General features: G+C 31.3%; 1 protein-coding gene across 9 annotated transcripts in view; it reads right to left on the bottom strand.

Annotated features, from left to right (window-relative positions):
* The window catches only part of LOC134715732 (uncharacterized), a 41,810-nt gene extending 21,629 nt beyond the window's left edge, over positions 1-20,181 (bottom strand). For 3 of the 9 annotated variants that reach the window (XM_063578104.1, XM_063578107.1, XM_063578106.1), the window contains exons 1-11: positions 20,083-20,181; positions 15,527-15,670; positions 13,703-13,826; positions 10,558-13,438; positions 10,031-10,123; positions 8,108-8,146; positions 5,358-5,483; positions 4,986-5,053; positions 3,314-3,398; positions 2,523-2,611; positions 1,275-1,316 (exon numbers count right to left, since the gene is read on the bottom strand). In XM_063578104.1, the coding sequence (XP_063434174.1) occupies positions 1,275-1,316; positions 2,523-2,611; positions 3,314-3,398; positions 4,986-5,053; positions 5,358-5,483; positions 8,108-8,146; positions 10,031-10,123; positions 10,558-13,438; positions 13,703-13,826; positions 15,527-15,670; positions 20,083-20,094 (3,703 nt within the window). In that variant the 5' untranslated portion in view covers positions 20,095-20,181. Of the gene's footprint in view, positions 1-1,274; positions 1,317-1,627; positions 1,664-2,522; positions 2,612-3,313; positions 3,399-4,985; positions 5,054-5,357; positions 5,484-8,107; positions 8,147-10,030; positions 10,124-10,557; positions 13,439-13,702; positions 13,827-15,526; positions 15,671-19,851; positions 20,045-20,082 lie in introns of those variants that run through there. The other 6 variants (XM_063578105.1, XM_063578112.1, XM_063578110.1 and 3 more) reach the window with 6 other exon arrangements.
* Positions 20,182-21,325: the final 1,144 nt, after the last annotated feature.

Below are 21,325 nucleotides of genomic sequence, written 5' to 3'. Positions count from 1 at the left end.
CAAACAAAGTTTAATTTTGGACCCTTTGGGCCCCTTTTTCCTTAACTGTTGGGACCAAAACTCCCAAAATCAATACCAACCTTTCTTTTATAGTCATAAACCTTGTGTCAAAATTTCATAGATTTCTATTGACTTAAACTAAAGTTATAGTGCGGAAACCAAGAAAAATGCTTATTTGGGTCCCTTTTTGGCCCCTAATTCCTAAACTGTTGGGACCGAAACTCCCAAAATCAATACCAACCTTCCTTTTGTGGTCATAAACATTGTGTTTATATTTCATTGATTTCTATTTACTTTAACTAAAGTTATTGTGCGAAAACCAAGAATAATGCTTATTTTGGCCCTTTTTTGGCCCCTAATTCCTAAACTGTTGAAACCAAAACTCCCAAAATCATTCCCAACCTTTCTTTTGTGGTCATAAACCTTGTGTCAAAATTTCATAGATTTCTATTGACTTAAACTAAAGTTATAGTGCGAAAACCAAGAAAATGCTTATTTGGGCCCTTTTTGGCCCCTAATTTCTAAAATGTTGGGACCAAAACTCCCAAAATCAATACCAGCCTTCCTTTTATGGTCATAAACCTTGTGTCAAAATTTCATAGATTTCTATTCACTTTTACTAAAGTTAGAGTGCGAAAACTAAAAGTATTCGGACGACGACGACGACGACGACGACGACGACGACGACGACAACGTGATAGCAATATACGACGAAAATTTTTTCAAAATTTGCGGTCGTATAAAAATCCATGCTTATTTCTTATAAAACATGTACAATTCCAATATAGCCATAATGCGCATAGCTTGCATTAAAAAGCTAACTATTAATTCCTAAAACTTTAATCAAATAGTATAAATTTTTAAACTGAAATTTTGAAATTTGTAAGAAACACTTTAAAAACAAAATATTGTATTTGAATAATTCTTATTTCTGTACTAAATGTTTATATTTCAATAATGATTACTTAACTTTTGTGATCAAGATATTTGGAGAATTTTTTAACAGAATTTCTATTTCTTAAATGCTAAATGTTTTGACTATAATGTACACTTATTAAAAAAAATTTAAATCTCTGAAATTTTAAAACTTATAACCCAAATGACTCATTGAAAATAACATGGAAGTATGTATCAGTCAATAAAAGTAACCAAATTTCATAAATGGAAGACAAAAATATTTAAAAATAAATCAAAAAATTCAAATCATTCCATAATTGTAACAAACTGTTAAATGAATACAAATATACAGCAATAAAGCACCAGCTGTTTGTTACCTAGGTAATATGTGCTAGGGTTCCATGTAACCCTTCTTTGTGCTGAAAACCAAAACTCAAATGTATTATAGGTGTAATCGACTACGTCCCATTAGATATTTTTGTCTGACATCCATAACAGATTTAATTAAACTTTTTATCATAACCCTTTGTTGAAACAATAATTTACCTCTACAAATAATTTAAGAAAAGCAAATATTTAAAAAGTAAAAAACTATTATAAATAAATAATTGCTATTCTGAATGAACAATATTATAGTGAAATCTACAGTGTACAACAAAAATAACTTCTAAACAGTGAAATCTACACCATATTAAATAATAAAAAATTTTGAACAACAAAAATAATTCACCTGAGTGTGTACTTTCCATGGTTGAATTACCTCCCACTGAAATCATTGTAATTGTGTTACTGTGAATTAATTATGGGATACCAATTATGAGGGGTAGTAGGAGGGTTAATCCTGAATCCCCCCCCCCCCCAAAAAAAACAAGCTATTCTTTCCTGGATCCCCAAAAAATAATCATTAATTCCTGAGTCCCTTTTGCTGTAAACCCTGTATTCCTACAAAAATTAAGGCCAAATCCTGATGGCCTGAAAAGGGTTCTTCTGCCCCTCAATTATCATAGATTTTTTTCATATAGTAAACCATGAATATAAATGTTCAACAAAGAGCAAACTTCTTACAGGCTTATTTTTTTTTCCATGGCCAAGAATTATACCTATTTGTGAACATATTTTACAGCCGATTTCATTGAGTGTGCAGCCAAAGATAATATCTTTGGTAAGCTTGCTTGTTAACTGAACTGTAAAGTCATTGTTAGGTTAGGTAAACTTTAGGTAAACTACCCTACTATAATAGTAAACTAGTCCGACAGATAACCAATCTATCAGTCTGTCTTTTGGACTAGGCTACTTCGAAAGGAGGGTAGTATACCTGAACTAATAATGACTTAACAGTTCAGCTAACAAGCAAGCTAACCAAAGATATTACCTTTGATGACAAACTCAATGAAATTGGTTGTAAATGTCAAAATATCAATACATGTATATGAAAAAGTACTGGGACATGATCATACGTCCTTTCAAAACTTGTAATTTTAATGACTATTTATTGTTTAAATTTGAAAACTTGTATGATTACTCTCTTAGTTCTCAACATAAATATTTGTTTTAAGAAAAAGTAATTTTCAAAATAAGGAAAGAGTAATGTTAATGACTATATATATGGTATAAATTGTTAATACCTGTATGATTACTCTCTACCGTGGTGATACTCTCTGCCAAGGAATCTTCTCCATCTTCTGTGTAATACAACTCACGACTACCATGTGGTCTATAATATAATACTATATAATTTAATTTTGGATGTAACGCATCTCTTGATTGGCTGACGTTATTTTGTTATCAGCCCATAGACATAATTTAGTCATGTGATTGTCACGTCATCAACGTTTTTTCATAGTTTTCTATGGTTTAAAATAACATTTAGAATTAAATTTTAAGAAATGACTGTAATATTTTTTCTGTCTATTCGAATTAACAAAAAAATTGGTGCTACACGCGTTATTCAGAGTGCACCAAATTTTTTATGTTACTTCTTCATAGACATTATCAAGTTGAGCTAACGAAATAAAAGTGTATCTACAATAAACCCTTCTTAATCAACACGTCTAACAATACTTAAAAAAATAAAAACACATTTTTTTAAATCTTATAAAAATTTTAATCATTTATCAAGTACCTGCACTTAAAATATACATTTTTTATCTTTACAAAATAAGAAACTAGTAATGATAAAGAAATTAATGTTTCTTCATAGTTTCACTTTGCAACAAAGGAATTAGTATAAACTCTTTTCTTTATTCAGACTTGTAAATAAAACTCATTGAATTATTAACATCCAATTTCTACTATTTTCTACTGAACTGCTAATTTTGGGAAACTAATAAAAGATAACACTCGATGGACTATCTAAATAACTTTGTACATGGACTAGTAGTTATAGAACCAGAGCAAGTAAAACACCAATACAAACCTGTAAGGTCTCAGTCTTGCAGCATCTCTCCTTCTAGAACTGTTGTCTGAATCTGACAGTTGTCCTACTGAGCTGGGACTGGAATCTGAAAAGTCAGGGGAATATTCATTGATAAAATAAATTTATATAAATTCTCAGAATATATGAATAAAATAAATTTATATAAATTCTCAGAATATAAGTATTTACATATCAAAAATTAAATCCTCTCATATTGTGACAACACCATCAATGCAAGTAGAATATGTCACAAGGCCTTATTGAAACTCCCTTACTCAGATTTACACTGGTTGACAATTTTAAATATTCACCTCCTCAAAAGGCCATAATTGTATATTGTACCACAATATCTAGTGAAATGAATTGTTTCTTTTAATAGAAAGCATTCAATTATTTAACTTCTTTAAATCAACGTTTCATATAGAGTCATATATGACAAACTTGACCACCAGTGGCATTTAAATATATATATATGATTTTTGATCAAATTACAGTGTTTGGATGAAGTTATATGGTGCAGCAATAAATTTGATGTTACCACTTAAATTGTTTCACAAATGAGACTTCTCCTAAGTATTACATTTCAATTCACCATTTTCAATCAATTATGAATGCACGTTTAACATATTATTTCTATACAACACAGAAGCCATGATGTTTTATGAGTTTTATGTTAGTAAATGTATTAGAAAATCTGTTGAAAAAAAAACCATTATACATGTATCTACAAAATGTACAAGTACACTGTAAGAAAGCCTTTTAAATGAAGTTTATGTTTCTAAAAATAAAAATGATGCAACAATTACATAAGCAAGTTATATATTCACTGCAATCACATAATATACCTCCTCTATAGAATCTAGTAAAACTGTGGTAATTTTTTAAACGAGGTCGTCTAAATACTGAAATCCATATTCAAGAATTTGTATATTGCACATAGTAGTGGTTAACCATTATAATATATAATAATAATAAAAACAGGAGTCCAAGATTTGAACTAAATTGTGAGTATAACATTGAATATGTTTGAATCTTACCGCATATGATTACTTATGTCTCATTACATATGGTATGTAATGGCAAAAATAATTGTTTATGTAAATTTTTACTGGGGTAGCCACACAATATTTGTTTGTAGAATATGAATATTTGCTGCAGATGTTGGAGTTGTGTGTTATATTGTTCACTTTTTTTTAGATTCTTGTTTGTGTTTTTTTTTATTCCATATGAAGCAAATATCTGTCATGTGTATTTTTTGGTTATTTTGTGTGTTTTTGCACTCATTTAATTTTTCAATAAGTACAAGAAAACTAAAGGTTTACTGCATTTGTATAAATAAGCTTGTATTGAGAAGATTAATTCTACATCAAATAAGAATTTGCATATGTAGTAATTTGCATAGAAAATTATATATCGAAAAATTACCTCCTGAAAAAAATTAGCTGATTATGATTTTTTAAATCAACAATACCACATTACAATATTCAGTTTTTTCTATATTGATCATTACATTTTCACTGTTATTTTTGTTTGTATTGATATCTCTCAATATTACACTGATTGATTGATTGGTGTTTAACACATTTTAAGCAATTTGGTGCTATTTTGTGGTGGTCAATTGTTATTGGTGGAGGACCCAGAGCGTCTCAATATTACATAAGACTTTTTTTACCTGAAGGTGGTGTAGTAATGGTTTCCTTTTTTCTGACATCCAATAACTTCTCTTTTTCTCTCTCGTCCCTACAATTGCAAGAATGATAAATTGACTTACTGTTTACTATATAATGTTTGTTTCAATGGTATAGGTTTTTATCAATTCCAGATTTTAAATTTTTTATATTTCCTACATTTTACTGTTTAAATGATTTTTATCAATAAATAAAATATATTAAATGATTTTTTTTATTTTTTTTTTAAATTTTTCTCTTTTTTATTTTTTTATTTTGGGGGAGGGGGAGGATGCCAATTTTGTACGGGAAACTTGGGGAAAATATCTAATGTTGTAAGTTTAGATTTTATCATTTTATTTACACTTTGAACTTACCCATGAGGTGATGATGCTGCTCTTCTGTCTGTAGCAGAAACAGCTGGTTCTAAGTTATAAAATCTATCTCTAGGTAACTCCTCCCCATATCTAGGCTCCTCAGATTTGCTTCTTGTGTGCCCATCTCTGAAAATACAGTGTTGATACATACAAAAATACATACATATGCATCAACTTTAATAATTGAACAAATGCACCTTAGGATAAAACCATAGAAAAGTTCCTCTGACTCATATCATATCATTACAAGTAAAGACTTTTACTTAATTTGAATATTCTACATTCAAATACAAATATCAGGATATTTTGGTATAAAGAAATTTTTGTGTTTTTATTTTATGAAAGAAAGTACCAGTAAGGGTTAATTTTTGGTGTGAAATTTTTTAGCACTTTTATCAATACCTTATTAGATTTTTTTTATATTGGAATTGAATGATCAATAAGTTGTTGGTGCATAGTTACAGTTATGATAATCAGATAAAAGAATTCTATATATCTAGATCCTGTTTAATGGTAAAAATTTAGACATGGGTATTTTTCTTTTTGTAAATTAGGTGTTTTGTCTTGACATTGATCTTATAAGCAAGTAAGACGGGTCATTAATAACTGTGCAATTGTTAATATAATAAATAGTAATACATGACATACTATCATATCCAAGGCAACATATTTGCATTTATCTTTAAAATGTCAACAAGTTTTATTTTCTTATGTTTAAATTCGAAACTTTCATCTCAGGCTTCAAATTTTTTTTTGCAACCAAAAAAACATCTTATTTAACAATATAGCATTAAAATACCTGTTTAGAAGGCCATTTTGAGAGTTATCCATTTCAATTTCAATACATAAAACTTTATCATTTCTTTATCACAATGTATAACACTTTCCTCTAAGTCAGGCACAAACATGAAATACACATATTAAACATTCTATTCAATAAGTCGCAATGTCAACAAAAATCATTAAAAATGTACATGTAAATCATTTACACTGATAATTCTGTTACAAATTATTCCATTATGATTCAAAGTCAACTTAAATTTCAGATAACTTTAAAAATAAGGCATTTAAATTTTATCATTTGTAGTTTTCAATTTTCTTGCACAAACATGTTTTTTTGTTTCCCACCAATCTTAAGATTCATGACAATAGGTTATTTTTAATATAAAATGAAATCTATGACAATTAAATATTCTATAAATGTAAAAGCTGGGATTTTTAATTTCTTTTTAAATACACAGACATTTTTAAGGTCAAGGTCTGAAATATTATAGACAATAATTTTTCTATTTAAATTGTGAATTCATATTGAACATTTTTAATCTTTAAAGTCTTTGATGAAAACAAACATGTTATTACTTTTCATTTCTTATTCTAAAGTTCATCATTTTGGCAGAATTTTCATCTTTAATGCAGATGTTTCATCCTCAATGCAGAATTTTGGTGCACAAATTTGATCTTTTATGCAGAATTTTTAATCTTCCATGCAGACAATTTTAATCTATAAAGCAGATTATTTTATCTTTATTGCAGACTTTTGGTGTACTTGCACAATTTGAACTTTAAATCAGAATTGTCATTCTACTTGCAACTTTTTTTTTTATCTGAAAGCAGAATTTTTATCTTCAATGGAGAATGCAGTATATTATACATTCACTTACCCTAATATGCACATGGACATTTACAAATGAAAATACAGTAATAGCAACTTTTTAACTTACAAATGAGTTAGGGAAGTGTGTATAACATATGTGTATACATTCCAAATGATTGTCACATCAAATTACAGTGCAAAAACTCAAACAATACATATATATTTTGCATCTGGTTTAGACCTTTTTAATTTAATTCAGGCTTCAATAGAACACTTTTAATATCTGCTGAATTTGAAATTGTCAATAAATAAAATTATGAGCTAACTATAAAGGTATCAGAAAAAGTGAAATCACATAATACTGAACTCTGAGGAAAATTCAAACAAGGCAAGTTCCTAATCAAATGTCAAAATCAGAGTTTCAGTGCATTGTATAAGTCATGATAAGAAATGAAATTATTGTAATTATTTCCTAAATTAGAAAAGAATTATAACCCTTTGCAAGAAAAATATGTATAAGGGTGATACATTTTCAATCTGAAATATTTTATCTTTTCATATTTCCCATTGTTAATAGATATAGGAAGATGTGGTGTGAGTGCCAATGAGACAACTCTCCATCCAAATAACAATTTAAAAATTAAACCATTATAGGTTAAAGTACGGCCTTCAACACGGAGCCTTGGCTCACACCGAACAACAAGCTATAAAGGGCCCCAAAATTACTAGTGTAAAACCATTCAAACGGGAAAACCAACGGTCTAATCTATATAAACAAAACGAGAAACGAGAAACACGTATATATTACATAAACAAACGACAACTACTGTACATCAGATTCCTGACTTAGGACAGGTGCAAACATTTGCAGCGGGATTAAACGTTTTAATGGGCCCAAACCGTCTCCCTTTTTCTGAAACAATAGCATAACATCACAACATATAAAAACATACGATAAAATATCAATTAGCAGACTTAACTCAATCAAAAAACGTATGATTACACAAAGAACGAATAAATTTGATAAGTCTATTACAAACATGTGAGGGGTGCAAAGGATGCACTGAGTGTTCTGCTATCACAAATAGTTAATACATTAACAACACACAATATTTAATGTGAGTGACCATGATACCATAACACTGAGGTCACTTACTCAGTTTCTGTAGCAACTTCCACAGTCACAACAGGAGCGCTACATTAATAAAGTAAATGATTCAAAATATACCAGTGTGTAATTATAACAGAAAGTATTTTGATTAAAGCTATAGAAAATGTTAAAGTATTGGGAATCAAACAGGCTTTCTGAATGAGACTTTCTCTTCTATTAGCATTGCAAGTATATTTGTACTGCGTATATTTATTTAAAGCCTTAAGGCATATTGAAAATGATCCAATTGAAAATGATCAATTTCAATAATTATGTATGATATCTTATGTTATAAATGAATATATAGTATAACATGCAGAAATAAAATGCTTCACTGAGTGCAGCCTGATACGACCACAGAGGTTGAACTCTGAACAGTTGGGCCAAATTTGGACACAATATTCAAGCTTGGTACTGCCTGAATTTGGATTGTTATCAAATTTTTGACATAATAAAGGTTTCTAACACAAAACAAATATCAAGATCTTACAAATCTATTGGGCAATACTGTGCAATTAAAGATTTCTTCTTAAATATTTTGAAAAAAAATTGGAACCCCAAAACTTTTTGAATCCCCCCTTGGAGCAATTTCCCCCAAACTCGATCCCTGCCTTCCTTTTGAGAAATGGAACCTTGTGGTACAATGTCAGATAGATCCATACTCTTACATACAAGTTACTGTCCAGAAACTACAAAAATGCTTGTTTTTGGCCCCTTTTTGGCCCGGAATTCCTAACCTATTGGCACCATAACCCCCAATATGAATCCAAACCTTCTACTTGTATTGTGGAACAATTTTAGAGCAATTGAAATATTTATACTCAAGTTATTATCCTGAAAGGAAAAATGCTTGTTTTGGACCCCTTTTGTACTGTATTCCTAAACAGTTGAGACCATCATCCCCTAAAACAATCCAACCTTCCTTTTGTGGTATTGAAGCTTCTTATTAAATTTCAAAGAGATTCATTCACGTAAACTAAAGTAATTGTCAGGAAACCAATGTGTCTTCAGACAACACAGATGACAACATCATACCATTATATGATCCCACAAATTTTTTTGCTGTCAAATAAAAACTGTTACTTTAATCTTATCTAAAAAGATTTCCATTCCACACAAAAAATTCAGCTGGAATATTATCTTTAAACGAAATATAATTTGGTTGATTGATTTAAAAAAAAATATAAATGAGTACAAACTTGAGGTACTGTCTGAGAGCAAGTTAACAAAATGATTATCTATCGTGTTGTAAAATTTCAAATGTCCGAAGACTATGGAATAAGGAGATTTTTTTCTCTCAACATTAATATTATTTGATGAATTATAAAACTATGTATATGCAGTTATCTCCACTTGTAAGAAATCATATATTCAACTTGAATCTTCATTTGAAGTTTCACTACAATCCATTACATACAGTGAACTTGCACATACAGGTGAATAACATATGACATTCAAATATCTCTATAATTATCTCCCCTTCATTGTGTCTTGGCTAACTTCTATAAATGTTTGGCTCATGCACATTTATTTACAGTGTAAAATTTCATGTAAAGTTCTTAATTAAATCCATTAAATGATTTGAAAAGACCTAGTTACATAATGATAGGACAGAGGGAATCTATAATAACTAAGTTTATAGAATAGATGTTTGTGTGTATAAGTAAAGAAAATGTGTCAAGTTTTATAAACCACACACCAGACATCTGAGTATACATGTTCCTGGAAATAATCTTACATTCTTACTAGAGTAAAATATATCTATTGTTCCTATTATATTGGATAAAAGAGGGTACAAAGGCAAAGTACTTTTTTCTGAAACAATTTAATGTCTTTTTTAAAAAAGCTGCAGTAAAATGTATAGATATATTAAAGTGTCAGAAACAAAAGACATATCTTATTTCAACTTGTGATAAACTATATATTTACCTGTCAGTTCTTGCCTCAGGAGATAGTTCTCTTGGATCACTATAGGTCCTCTGATGATCTCTGGACCCTGGTCTCACATTAGCTGTGTCAGAACTGAAAGTAAGAAACATGCGACTGTGCAGATATTATAAATGGAAAATAATGTGAATTTATTATTTCAGTCAATCAAAGATAAATATTTCTTCATCAATTATCAACACATTATTTTCTTGTTTTTTTTTTTAATTTTCCATTGATCTCCATAAATTAGTTCACAGTATTAAAAGGCATATTAGAATTAATCGCAATGACATTTTCATTTTAGCATAATTTAGAAAATTTACATGTTAAAAGGCGGAATCAAATATGTTTACTTAAAAAATCTATTGAAATAATCAAGTTGCCCCTTTCCCAAATAGAATTTGTGTTAACATGTCCTTCATCTGAAAACTGTGTCCCTTTGCCCTAAAAAAATCTTAGCTAAACACTGCTGAACATGTATGTACCAAGTGTATATTTAAAAACAGAAATGCTATAGATTTAAATACCTTGTTGCACCAAACAGTAATTCTGCTGGAACCTCCTGACTAGAGGCACCATCAGCCCATGCTTCTTTTACTCCATCAGGCTCTGTCCTACCAAACTGGTCCACCTCTGCAGCTCCCCTGGTACGCTCTACACCATAAACAGGATAACAGTCAAGTACATGTCTATAAGGTGTCTTTATGTCAATGCTATGGTTGAATGTCCGATCTGCATTCTTAGCCAGTTGAGAAGATAAGAATGTTTTAGCATTACCAAGAGCACTGAATGGTTCTGTTTTAAGTCCACTAAGATAAGAATTATTAATGGACTTGTCTATTCCACTCATTTGAGACCATTCTAGCTGCTTTCTTACATCTTTATCTTGAATGACAAAGCTGCTGTTAGTTGATTCTTGGCTACTATCATAACTTGTCTCTAGCTTTGGCTTGTCAGCCATACGTTTTATCATTTCTCGCTCTTCCTGTTTTGCAGATTTTAAAATACTGATTGCCTGTTTTCTGGGAGGTTCCTGTGATAGAATTTTCATTACTTTTGATGCTAAACCAGAACTATCTCCTGAATCCATCAACTTATCTGGTTTCTCTGTTTGATACCTACGAATAATCTCTTCCACATCTGGTGCGACTTTCAAAGATCTGTCTTCGAAGTCAGACTCTACTTGATCTGACACAACTTCTGCAGTATCCTTTTGAGGTTTGTTAACCAGCTCTAATGTATCTGATAACCCATTGTAGCCCTTTCCAGAGTATGTACTGTCACATTCTGTTTCTGTGTCAGTTTTCATCGTCCCAAAAAATCTCCCTGATAAACTATCATCGTATCCTAAATCAGCCCCATGGTCCCATAGAAGTTTATGGGCTTTAGAACTTTCAGTAGATTTATCACTTGCTTTTGAAAAGTCTGGAGATGGATTTGAAATTCTCATATTGTAATCAATTCCAGGATCTAAGTTGCTCTGAATTTCTTGTAGATCTCTTTGAAGACGGGAGTAATCAAAATTGGTTGGTACTGAACCAACTGGTGCTGCTGTACTCTGCCTACTTCTATCAGCATATGCAGTGTCAGATAAGATTTTCTTGACTCTCTGACTTAAAGAGTCTGCGGATTCTTGACTATCAGTAGAACCAGGTCCCCCTCCTACAGTAGCAGTAGCAAGTGATGGATAAGACTGTGCACTTATTACATTCATGCTCTCACTTGATGAAATGGTATTGATTTTCAAAGGAACATAAGATGAATTTGATGGGACATTTGTTAAATCATTTACAGTTCCTTCATTACTTTTGGTCATTAATTTAGCAACCTCATCACCTAGTGAAGACCTTACACTCTGTTCACCAGATTTAATGAGAAGAGCAGATCCTGGAGACCTTAGAGTTTCTGCTGACTTTTGTACAAAATTGTCACTTTTTCTCAAGGGTGAGTAAGATCTTAGAACTGTAGGTTCTCTATCACCTTCAAGTCCCAGTGCTTCTCTGCTGTATAGATGATGATGAAGAGTGGTTCCTAAATTACTTGCATCTTCTAAAAGTTTAGAAACTCTTTGAGACATGCTTTCTTGTTTTGAGTTGCTGGGTAAATCTGTATCCTTCTCTGGAATCTGAACCCTGGATAGCAGAGGGAGGTCTCTTATCCTGGGCACAGCAAAATCTGAAGATGCAGAAGGTTTAGGCTGATCCAAGAAATCTTCAGGTAGTCCTAAAAGTTTGGCTCTATCACCAACAGGCACATAAGGAGCCTCAGAAGGTTTAGAAGAACTTGAAGAACCATATTTACTTGCACTTTCTCTTCTAGCAGTGTCAACTGAAGACATGCTGCTAGATACCAAAGTTTCTACTGTGTCCTGACTATCAGGAACAATTGTAGTGCTTGAACTACCTGACAAAACATTTCCTTTTATTTCAGAGGTAGATGCTTTGGGCATTGATTCAGTGTTTCGAGAGAGCTGGTTGTAGGATTGTGTACCATACATTTCTCTATGACTACCTGGTATATACTGGTTAGCTGTTAGCTGGGATGTCCTGTCACCTGATCCTAGTAAGGTACTAGATGTTGTAGATGTCTTGTCTGTCTTTACAGACGATCTTGCATCAAATTCTTTTTCTGGTGAATACATTGCATAGGAATCTTTGACAATATCAGCTGCTAGTCTACGTGAAGCAGGAAGGACATTAGATGTCTCCTTATTAGTTTTACTTTGCTGTCCTTCTGATTTTGAAATACCCGCTGGTCTATATTGTGCATTTTCTCTGTTATCAGAGGTAGAAGGAATTTCATATCTATTGAATTGTCTCCCTTCCAATGAACTCATAGTGGGTATACCATCTTTATCAATGGATATCCTCATAAAATCTCTATTGATATCTTCAACATTTGTATCCCTCGTTTTATCTTCATTTACTGTGTCAGTTGGTATCCTGACAAAATCCCTTGTTACTGTGGGGTTTGAAATCATTCTATTTAATTCCCCATTATTCATAGAAGCTGTTGGTATCCTTATCTCAGAGTCTTTTTGTCTCATTGAGCTTGTTGCAGTAAAAGCCTGAATATTTCTAAACTCTGAATCACTAGCAGAAGACCTAGGTGTCTCGTTATCATTATCTGTGCCATAGGGATTCCATTCACAATCTGACATTCCAGTAGCTGACTCTGGATATCTGGCGTAAACAGCTCCAGTATGTCCATCTAAATGATGATCCCCGTCAGAACTGTCACTTTCTACTGGTGGATATTTTCCAGGAGAAAAATTGCCAGAAATAAAATCTTTGGAAACCTCTGTTATTGCTGATGTCAAAGCTTCCTCATGAAGACTATTATTCTCTTGAGGAGACTCCTCACCACATGATGGATCATCTAACGGGTACTGAGACAAACTCAAGTTTCCTGCAAAAACATCATGTATATATATATGTCTATAAGAAAATGTACATTTCAAATTCTTTGAAGAACATGCATTAATCTAAAGTTGGAAGTGAAATTCTTTTTTAATATTGAAATGGCTCATAGCTTTAAATTTTTAAATTATCCATCTTTTTTTCAAAACTTAGCAAGACTGAGTCTCAATTTTAATATCATAATTCAAAGTACATTTGTAAAATAGAATCATAAAAACTAGATCCTAATAAAATTATGAACAATAAAAATTACCTTCTGAAGTTTCTGTGGTTTCCGACTTCCAACCAGAATTATCATCAGAAGAAAATCCTCTGTGCATGGATGGGGAGGAGATGTCATTTTGTGTAGACTCTCTACTATCACTTGGAGAATTTGTCTGAAAAAAATTAGCATCTACATAAGGCATGACAGACATAACTTATATGAGAGGGGGTAGGAGGGGTCCTGATCCTGAAATGCCGGGCTTTAAAACATGATATTCTGAAGGCCAGAAATTCGAAATTAAGAATTCCTGGATTCCGAAAGGGTCAATCCAAAAATCTGGAGCTTAAAAACACTGGAACCCGGAGTCCCGATAAAGGTCCTATCCCCCCTCTTATATCTGTAAAGAAAATATGTGTTATAATAGTGTTGTCAACAGTTATTGTGTAAACCAATTTATAACTGACAGTCCTGAATCCGAAATATCAAATCAAAAAGGTTAATTGATGCTTTTTCAATATGAATAAATTTGATATAAATGTTTTTTCAACATATGAATAACAATGTTAATCTTTTTAACCATCTTAATAGTTCTTATAGAAATCAATGGTCCAGTATATTGCCTACTTGATTACCACTGAAAGTATTCAATTTTACATTATTTAATTAAAAAATAATTAGCACATACACATTTGGTCTATCTACATGTATCAGATTAGGACAAATTCTAAAGTAAACATAATTTACATGGAATGACATGTGAAATAAATGTACAATGCACAACTGTATGCTGATCAAATGAAATGTTGATGATAAAAAATTGTAAAAAATGCAAATCAAGTGTATGTTATAAAGTATATGTTGTAGGAAAGGATGTCAATTTTCAAAGATACACTTTAAATCATTGTTTCATATAACCATGCATTTGTATAAAGTATTACTGTCAAATCAGTGTCTTTGAACATTTTTTTTCATCGATCCATAAGCCAACTCATTATCCATGTTATCATGTTGATAAAATGGTGATGTAATTTTTTATACAAAACAGATTATTTGGGGTTAAATCTCTTATTGTTCTGCCTTAAGATGGTTGGGAACAACATGCCAAAATGTTAAATAAGAGATTCTTTTCTAGTTTCACAAACGTTTGTTTTCCATCAATATTTTATACATGTACTTAAAATGGCACACATATACATGATTTGTTATCTGGAACAAAGTAAACAGTATCATTTGTTGAAGTGGTTCATAAGTGTTTCTCATTTCTTATATAGATTTGACTTGGTTTTTCTTGTATAAATTGTTTTACACTAGTCATGTTGGGGCCCTTTATATCTTGCTGTGACGTGTCTAGTGTGCGCATGTTGAAGGTGTTCTTTGACCTATAATTGTTTACATTTTACACATTGTGACTATTTTTTATATTTCCAAGGGCATCACTTAGAATTTTTTTTTGAATTTCTAACTTCTGACATAATGCATGTCTACACTTACTTTTCATATACACATCATACATGTGAATGTTTATGAACTCAATACATAATTGTTATAGCATGAGAGCTCTTTAAATATTAAAAATTGAGCCTAGAATTTCCACACCAATGCTGTCTATATTGCAAAGGAATGATAAAACACATGAATACTGTAAATTTAGAATATATTGCGTGATTTTATTATTGCGATTTTGTCATTTTACACTTGAATGCGATTTTAATTTTTACGATTTTGAGAAAAGTCATGCTTAATTCAGTTAAAATATTACAAAATGCGAGTTTTAATTATTGCGTTTACAACTCAGTCGCATTATTCGCAATAATAAAAACCTTGCAATAATTTCTGAATTTACAGTAATTTATCAAAAATACTTGTACCTACTTGATTATTGAGGTCTAGCCTTGGAACAACTTGACTATTTTGTGGACTATTGTCAGACATGCTTTCTTGTGATTGAAGTGAGAATGAAGTTACAGTCGTTAGATCATCTTCTAATGTTTCCTGTTCAGGTAAAAGAAACCAGACCTGCAAAGGTAAAAATAATCAAAAGGTCAAGTAACATTTAATGTAGATATGATGGCATAAATTTTAACAAATATTACATACAACTGACACTTAAAATTTCTGTTTAAAAGAAATTTTCTATATTATTTTCTGTGATCATGGTGATATACCGTAAGTTGGGTAATTTTGGTGGTAGTTTTATTTTTGGTTTATTTAGTGCCTCCAATATGAAAGTGCCAAAGTTAAACACACGAAAATATAGCAAACACAAAAAATTGATGATCAAAATGGGTAGTACAAGTCAATATGTAAAAATATTAATTTGAATATAAATATTTCACATAAAAAATATATTTACAAAACCTGTTATCATGGTTATAGGAAACATTAATATTCTTTTAAAATCTACTGAATGTCTCATATGATGAAAATAATGTGTTTGAATATCAGTTCATAACACGATCATGACAATTGACAGATTTACACATGATACACATATGGATACACATATGTCATGTATGTTCTCCATTACCATGATTATTTATAAATTTAAGCAGGTCATGCAGGTTCCTTCAACATTTGTATCACAATGAATTTAAAACATTTTAAATCATACATTTTGTACATGCAAATCAAAATTTATTGTTCTTACATGTTTTAAGATGCTAGTTGGTTATTTTATTCAGGGACAGATTAAGGGGCAAAAAATGTACGCCATGTAGTTGAGAAGAAAACTAAAGAAACTGAAGAAGGCCAATGGCCAAAATGTCTTAAAAATTGGTTTAATACTACAATAATGTAAAGTATGGGGCCCTTTTTAGCTTGTTGTTCGGTGTGAGCCAAGGCTCTGTGTTGAAGGCCGTACATTGACCTATATAAATGGATTACTTTTTTTTTAAATTGTTATTTTGATGGAGAGTTGTCTCATTGGCACTCACACCACATCTTCCTATATCTATGTTCCCTATGGGAATTTTTAAAACAAGGATATAATTTAAATGTCAAAAGCCCGTTTGAATGGTTTGAGACTGTATGAACAATGATGTATATTGCCCAAAAGATACTGTTTGATTATCATTATCGTTGAGTTGTTGCCTCATTGTCATATATCTACATTATTTTTTATGAATATATATGAAAGGAATAAAACAATATACCGTAATTGATAAATAAATGAATGTTATAGGACATTAATGACAATGAATGAGAGGAGCCTTCTATTAAATTAGACCTCCTTTTGGTATAACATGACATCATATTGGACAGTGATAAAGGGTAAGGAAGCAGGACAAATCGGCCTACTGACAAAACGTCCCACAACAAATCGCCACACTTATTCACCAACTCGCCCCACTATTAAATCAAAGAGCTGAATAGCTCTGAGGGGAAAGACGGCCCTTGTTTCTATTTAATTATGTTTTTGGAAAGGGGGGGTATCTTTTGATAGTTTTCATATGAAGAATGAAAAAGAGAACAGCTAGAACATGTAGAAAGGTTGACAATATTGAAATCAATTGTTGTTTATGTAATTTCATTTCCTTAGTTTAGGATTCAATTTGGACCAATGAAAGAGATCTGCATCTTCTAAATCTAAACATTTGATTAAAGTTGATAGCTAATTATAAAACTCAACTGAATTCTGTCATTTCACAACAACTACAATATTTTCTGAAATCTTGATTATGTACTACTGAACTGCAGGCTCGGGCCATTTTCCATTTTTTGTGACAGTTCTCTTGGATTTTTAGGTTTTTTCTTTAGAAAGTGTGGACTGAAAAATCTATTCAGTTTTAAATTTCCAATGAATTTTATGAAGTTCGGAGTTATAACTCTCATCACAGGGAATCAGGTACTAATAAAAAAAAACAATATGAGAGATGTAAACTGTGTGAAGCTTGTTTCCAAATCTTAATTTTGAAATATTTGTAAATAATAAATATGTTTAAACTACAAAATGCAAATTTTTATTATTTTTTTTTTTACCATTACAATGATAATGTAGGTACACAAAAATTTAGTTTTAATAGAAGACTACTTATCCAATGAAATGTTACATTTGAAGTGTTTAAATACATTAACTTTTATTTTAGTGGATAATTACTCATCAATTGAGGTGCTCCTGAATTGGAGGAAGATTCTCAGAATTTTTACAGAAAAAGTGGTCTCACTAATTAGCGACAAGAAGAATTTTAGCGACAAGAAGCGACAAGAAGAATATTTTTTTCTTGTCGCTAAATAGTCTTCTTGACGCTTCTTGTCGCTTTTTGACGCTACTTGTCTCTGATTAGTAGGACTCGAAAAAAAGTAATAAAATCGTTTCTTTCCCGTGTCTCATGTAACCCAACGATCTTTGTTGATTTTGAAAGTTGTTGACCTACAAATTAAAGTATTGTATGTTGATGTTTAAATCATCTACAGTAAACAATATTATGTTTAGATTTAACAAATACAAATTTGTAATTAGTGCACGATCTCTAAAAATGATTGAAATATTAAACCAGTGAACTGGTGAAGGATATCCCTGCTTCTTCCAAGAATGACGTCACTATAAAATGCAATGTAGGTTGGATATATTTAGAATATCTCGTCATACTAATTTTTCCGGATTGTAAAATAAGCGTTTATAGTGTAAAAGAGAGTTCAAGATACGATAATTTTGTGAGAAACAGAAGGGAAATGTGTAAAAAAGTGTTTAAAGTCAAACTATTCATTTCTGGGTCTCCTTCTCTTCAATCTAAGTAAGATTTGTTGGGGGTTTTTCCACACTATAACATGTATAAAATCAAAATGAATGATGTGAGGGAGTGTCACTCTGGTCAATCCCATAGGGGATTGACGGCTTGAAGCCGTCTTTCCCCAAAAAATCACCCTAAACTGGTTAACCAACTCCTCCACTTTTTAAAAAAATCGCCTCATTTGTGAAAAAGGTTAAATCCAATTAATTGTCCCCTGTCAACTCACCCCATTTATTGAAAAAAGGTAAAATCTACTTCTATATATAATTTGTCAGCTCCACCAACTAGCCGCACTTAAATGAAAACTAATCTACACAGAATACACAAAAAAAACAAGAAATTCATTTAACCTTTTTAACAGTCTTAAAATAAAATTGCAAATACATTTTTGGAGAATAACTTTATACATGTAAGCTTAGTTATTTGTATAACAATTGAAAAGAAACCTGTTAATTGTACAAATGTATCATAATCATACAATTGAAGGATTTCAATTATTTGATTTTAAAGCACTTCACTAACATGACTAAGGTTTTCATAACTAAAGTATTGACATGGGGCAGGGACATAGATATACAACGGGATTGCATCTTTTTATAAGTGGGGCAAGTTGGCACTAATAAATTCCTCTTGATTTATCTACATGTAGTTGTCATGAGTGACATGAGAGGGGCGGGTTGACATACTGTATTTCAGCAGGATTTTAAACCTTTTCATTTATGTGGGACATGCTATCATACATCTACCTATTTGCAATGGGAGTTTACTCTTTTGCATATAAGTGGGGCGAGTTGGTAAACAAGAGTGAGGCCAGTTTGTGAAAAAGTGGGGCGATTAGATGTGGGGTGATTTATCTTGGATTCAAAGAATAACATTATCAAACATTGATATAAGAATGTGAATTTACATTGGACACAGATTATATTTGATAGAGACAAGACATCAATCTTTCCCAGGGTATGCAGATACACATTTTTATAGACAATAGACAATATTTATATATGGATGTAGATTTGAGGAACAGACATCAAATGTACATGCACCTTGATGATTTTGTAACATGTATTTGTTCTGCTAATTTACAATTTGGGAAAGTAATGTTTCAAAGCATTACAGTCATGACAGTGTTTAAGCTTTTTTTTACAATTTTAGTAAAAAAAAGTCTCACACATTTTCATGCTTATTTGGCAGCATTTCCCTTTGATCTATTGTTTTTTTCTCTTTGATCTTTACAATTTAAGCAAAATATCATGCTTTTGCTTCATAAACACTTGACAGCCATGCATCCGGACACTGGGTCAGGCCATTTGTTTTGCTAAAGATTATCAAAGTGTCCAATTCATTATTTACTAATCTACTTAATAATTTCTTCTGTGAGTTTAGTATATTTTTCTACAAATTAATAAGTCAAATGACAGTGATGCCCATGATGGCACATAAAAATAAATTAATTGTATACGATCTTACCAAACATAATCAAAACATGCTTAAATAATTAACCTTATTTTCCAGGTATGTAAGACATTTTACTAGCGGTCGGCGGGCAACATGTTACAACATGTTTTGAACTGTCAAAATGTAAACAAACAGACAGGTCAGCAGAAAGGTGTATTTTGATGGAAATGTTATTTATTTAACATCAATTTAAGACTCTACGTATAGACTATTGGTATTTTATCATCATAGGTATCTCTGTACCTGTTTGGACATTCTGGGAATTTATTGTTTCAATAAATATTAATTATACATTATTGATTTGCCAAATTTTGAAACCTAGCCGCCATATTGCATCTCGCGAGATTTGAAAGTTTACCAGTTTTCCCTTATCTTCACAAAACGGATTATTTTGAGCCAGACAAATATTGAAAAAAAAATTAAGTATTTTACATAGTTACAAAATAATATTTTAAAAAATAATTCTGTATTCTGTAAAAAATAATTGACTTTATAACAACTGGTTCAACTAATATCTACTATGGGTACCAGTTACTAAAAAACATTATTGGAATGAGACACGTTGTCTTTCCGGGGAAAATATCTTTTGTCAAAATTGAAGTCACCCAGTGAGTCTTTTTTCTTTGCCATATCAAAACTAATGTAATACTGATAATTTATTAATGGATATCATGTTTGAAACTAAAGGGACAAAATCTATATAAAAAAGAAGAAAAAAAGACATGAATTTCTGTCCCAGATTATAATTTTTCCCCAGAATAATTTTCAGAATGGTTGATTAATTAAAGCATCATATGTTCCATGATTCGTAACATTATTACACATTATAATAATAAGTCACGGTATGCCGGGTTTCTGCAATGAGACAACTCTTCACAAGAGACCAAATGACACAATTCGTTATATCAGATGGACATTATATCATGGATATTCAGCATAAATTACACAACAAAAACTGACACTGTCACTGGCAAAGTACAAGTATGGGAATACTCGCAGTTACTGACAGCAGAAGTTAAAATCCAATAACAACTTAGGAAAAAAAATACTTCTAAGAATAAGACTGCTATTAAAGGTGAGCTATTGGTGTCCATATGAAAACCTATAAAATCTGTGGATAAAGTATTTTGTTGAAATATACATTAAAATCATGAAGAAGAAACTTTACTGTAATCATCTCACGGTCACAGTTCTAGTATTTATAGTGATATATTTGTATATAGACGGACCAAAGGGGGTGGGGCCGTCCCTTTTTCGTGTATTAAAATTGGTTGCTTATACAAGGAATCACTGAAGCATGATTGGAGCGGGCGTGCCCCCCCCCCCCCCCACTTTATGAAAAGTTCTGAATCTACCACTGGCCGAGACCACTGGTCACGTTGTCTTGGTTTTTTCTTCAACATGGTCAAGTTCAACAGAAGCCGGCTTTTTCCCTCTTTTTGTGGATTTGATCATAGATTGAGGGCCTCAAGGTAGATTAGCGAAA

This window comes from Mytilus trossulus, chromosome 4 (genome assembly GCF_036588685.1).
Source record: "Mytilus trossulus isolate FHL-02 chromosome 4, PNRI_Mtr1.1.1.hap1, whole genome shotgun sequence".
NCBI classification, from domain to species: domain Eukaryota; kingdom Metazoa; phylum Mollusca; class Bivalvia; order Mytilida; family Mytilidae; genus Mytilus; species Mytilus trossulus.
This window is presented reverse-complemented; position numbering and strand designations above follow the sequence as displayed.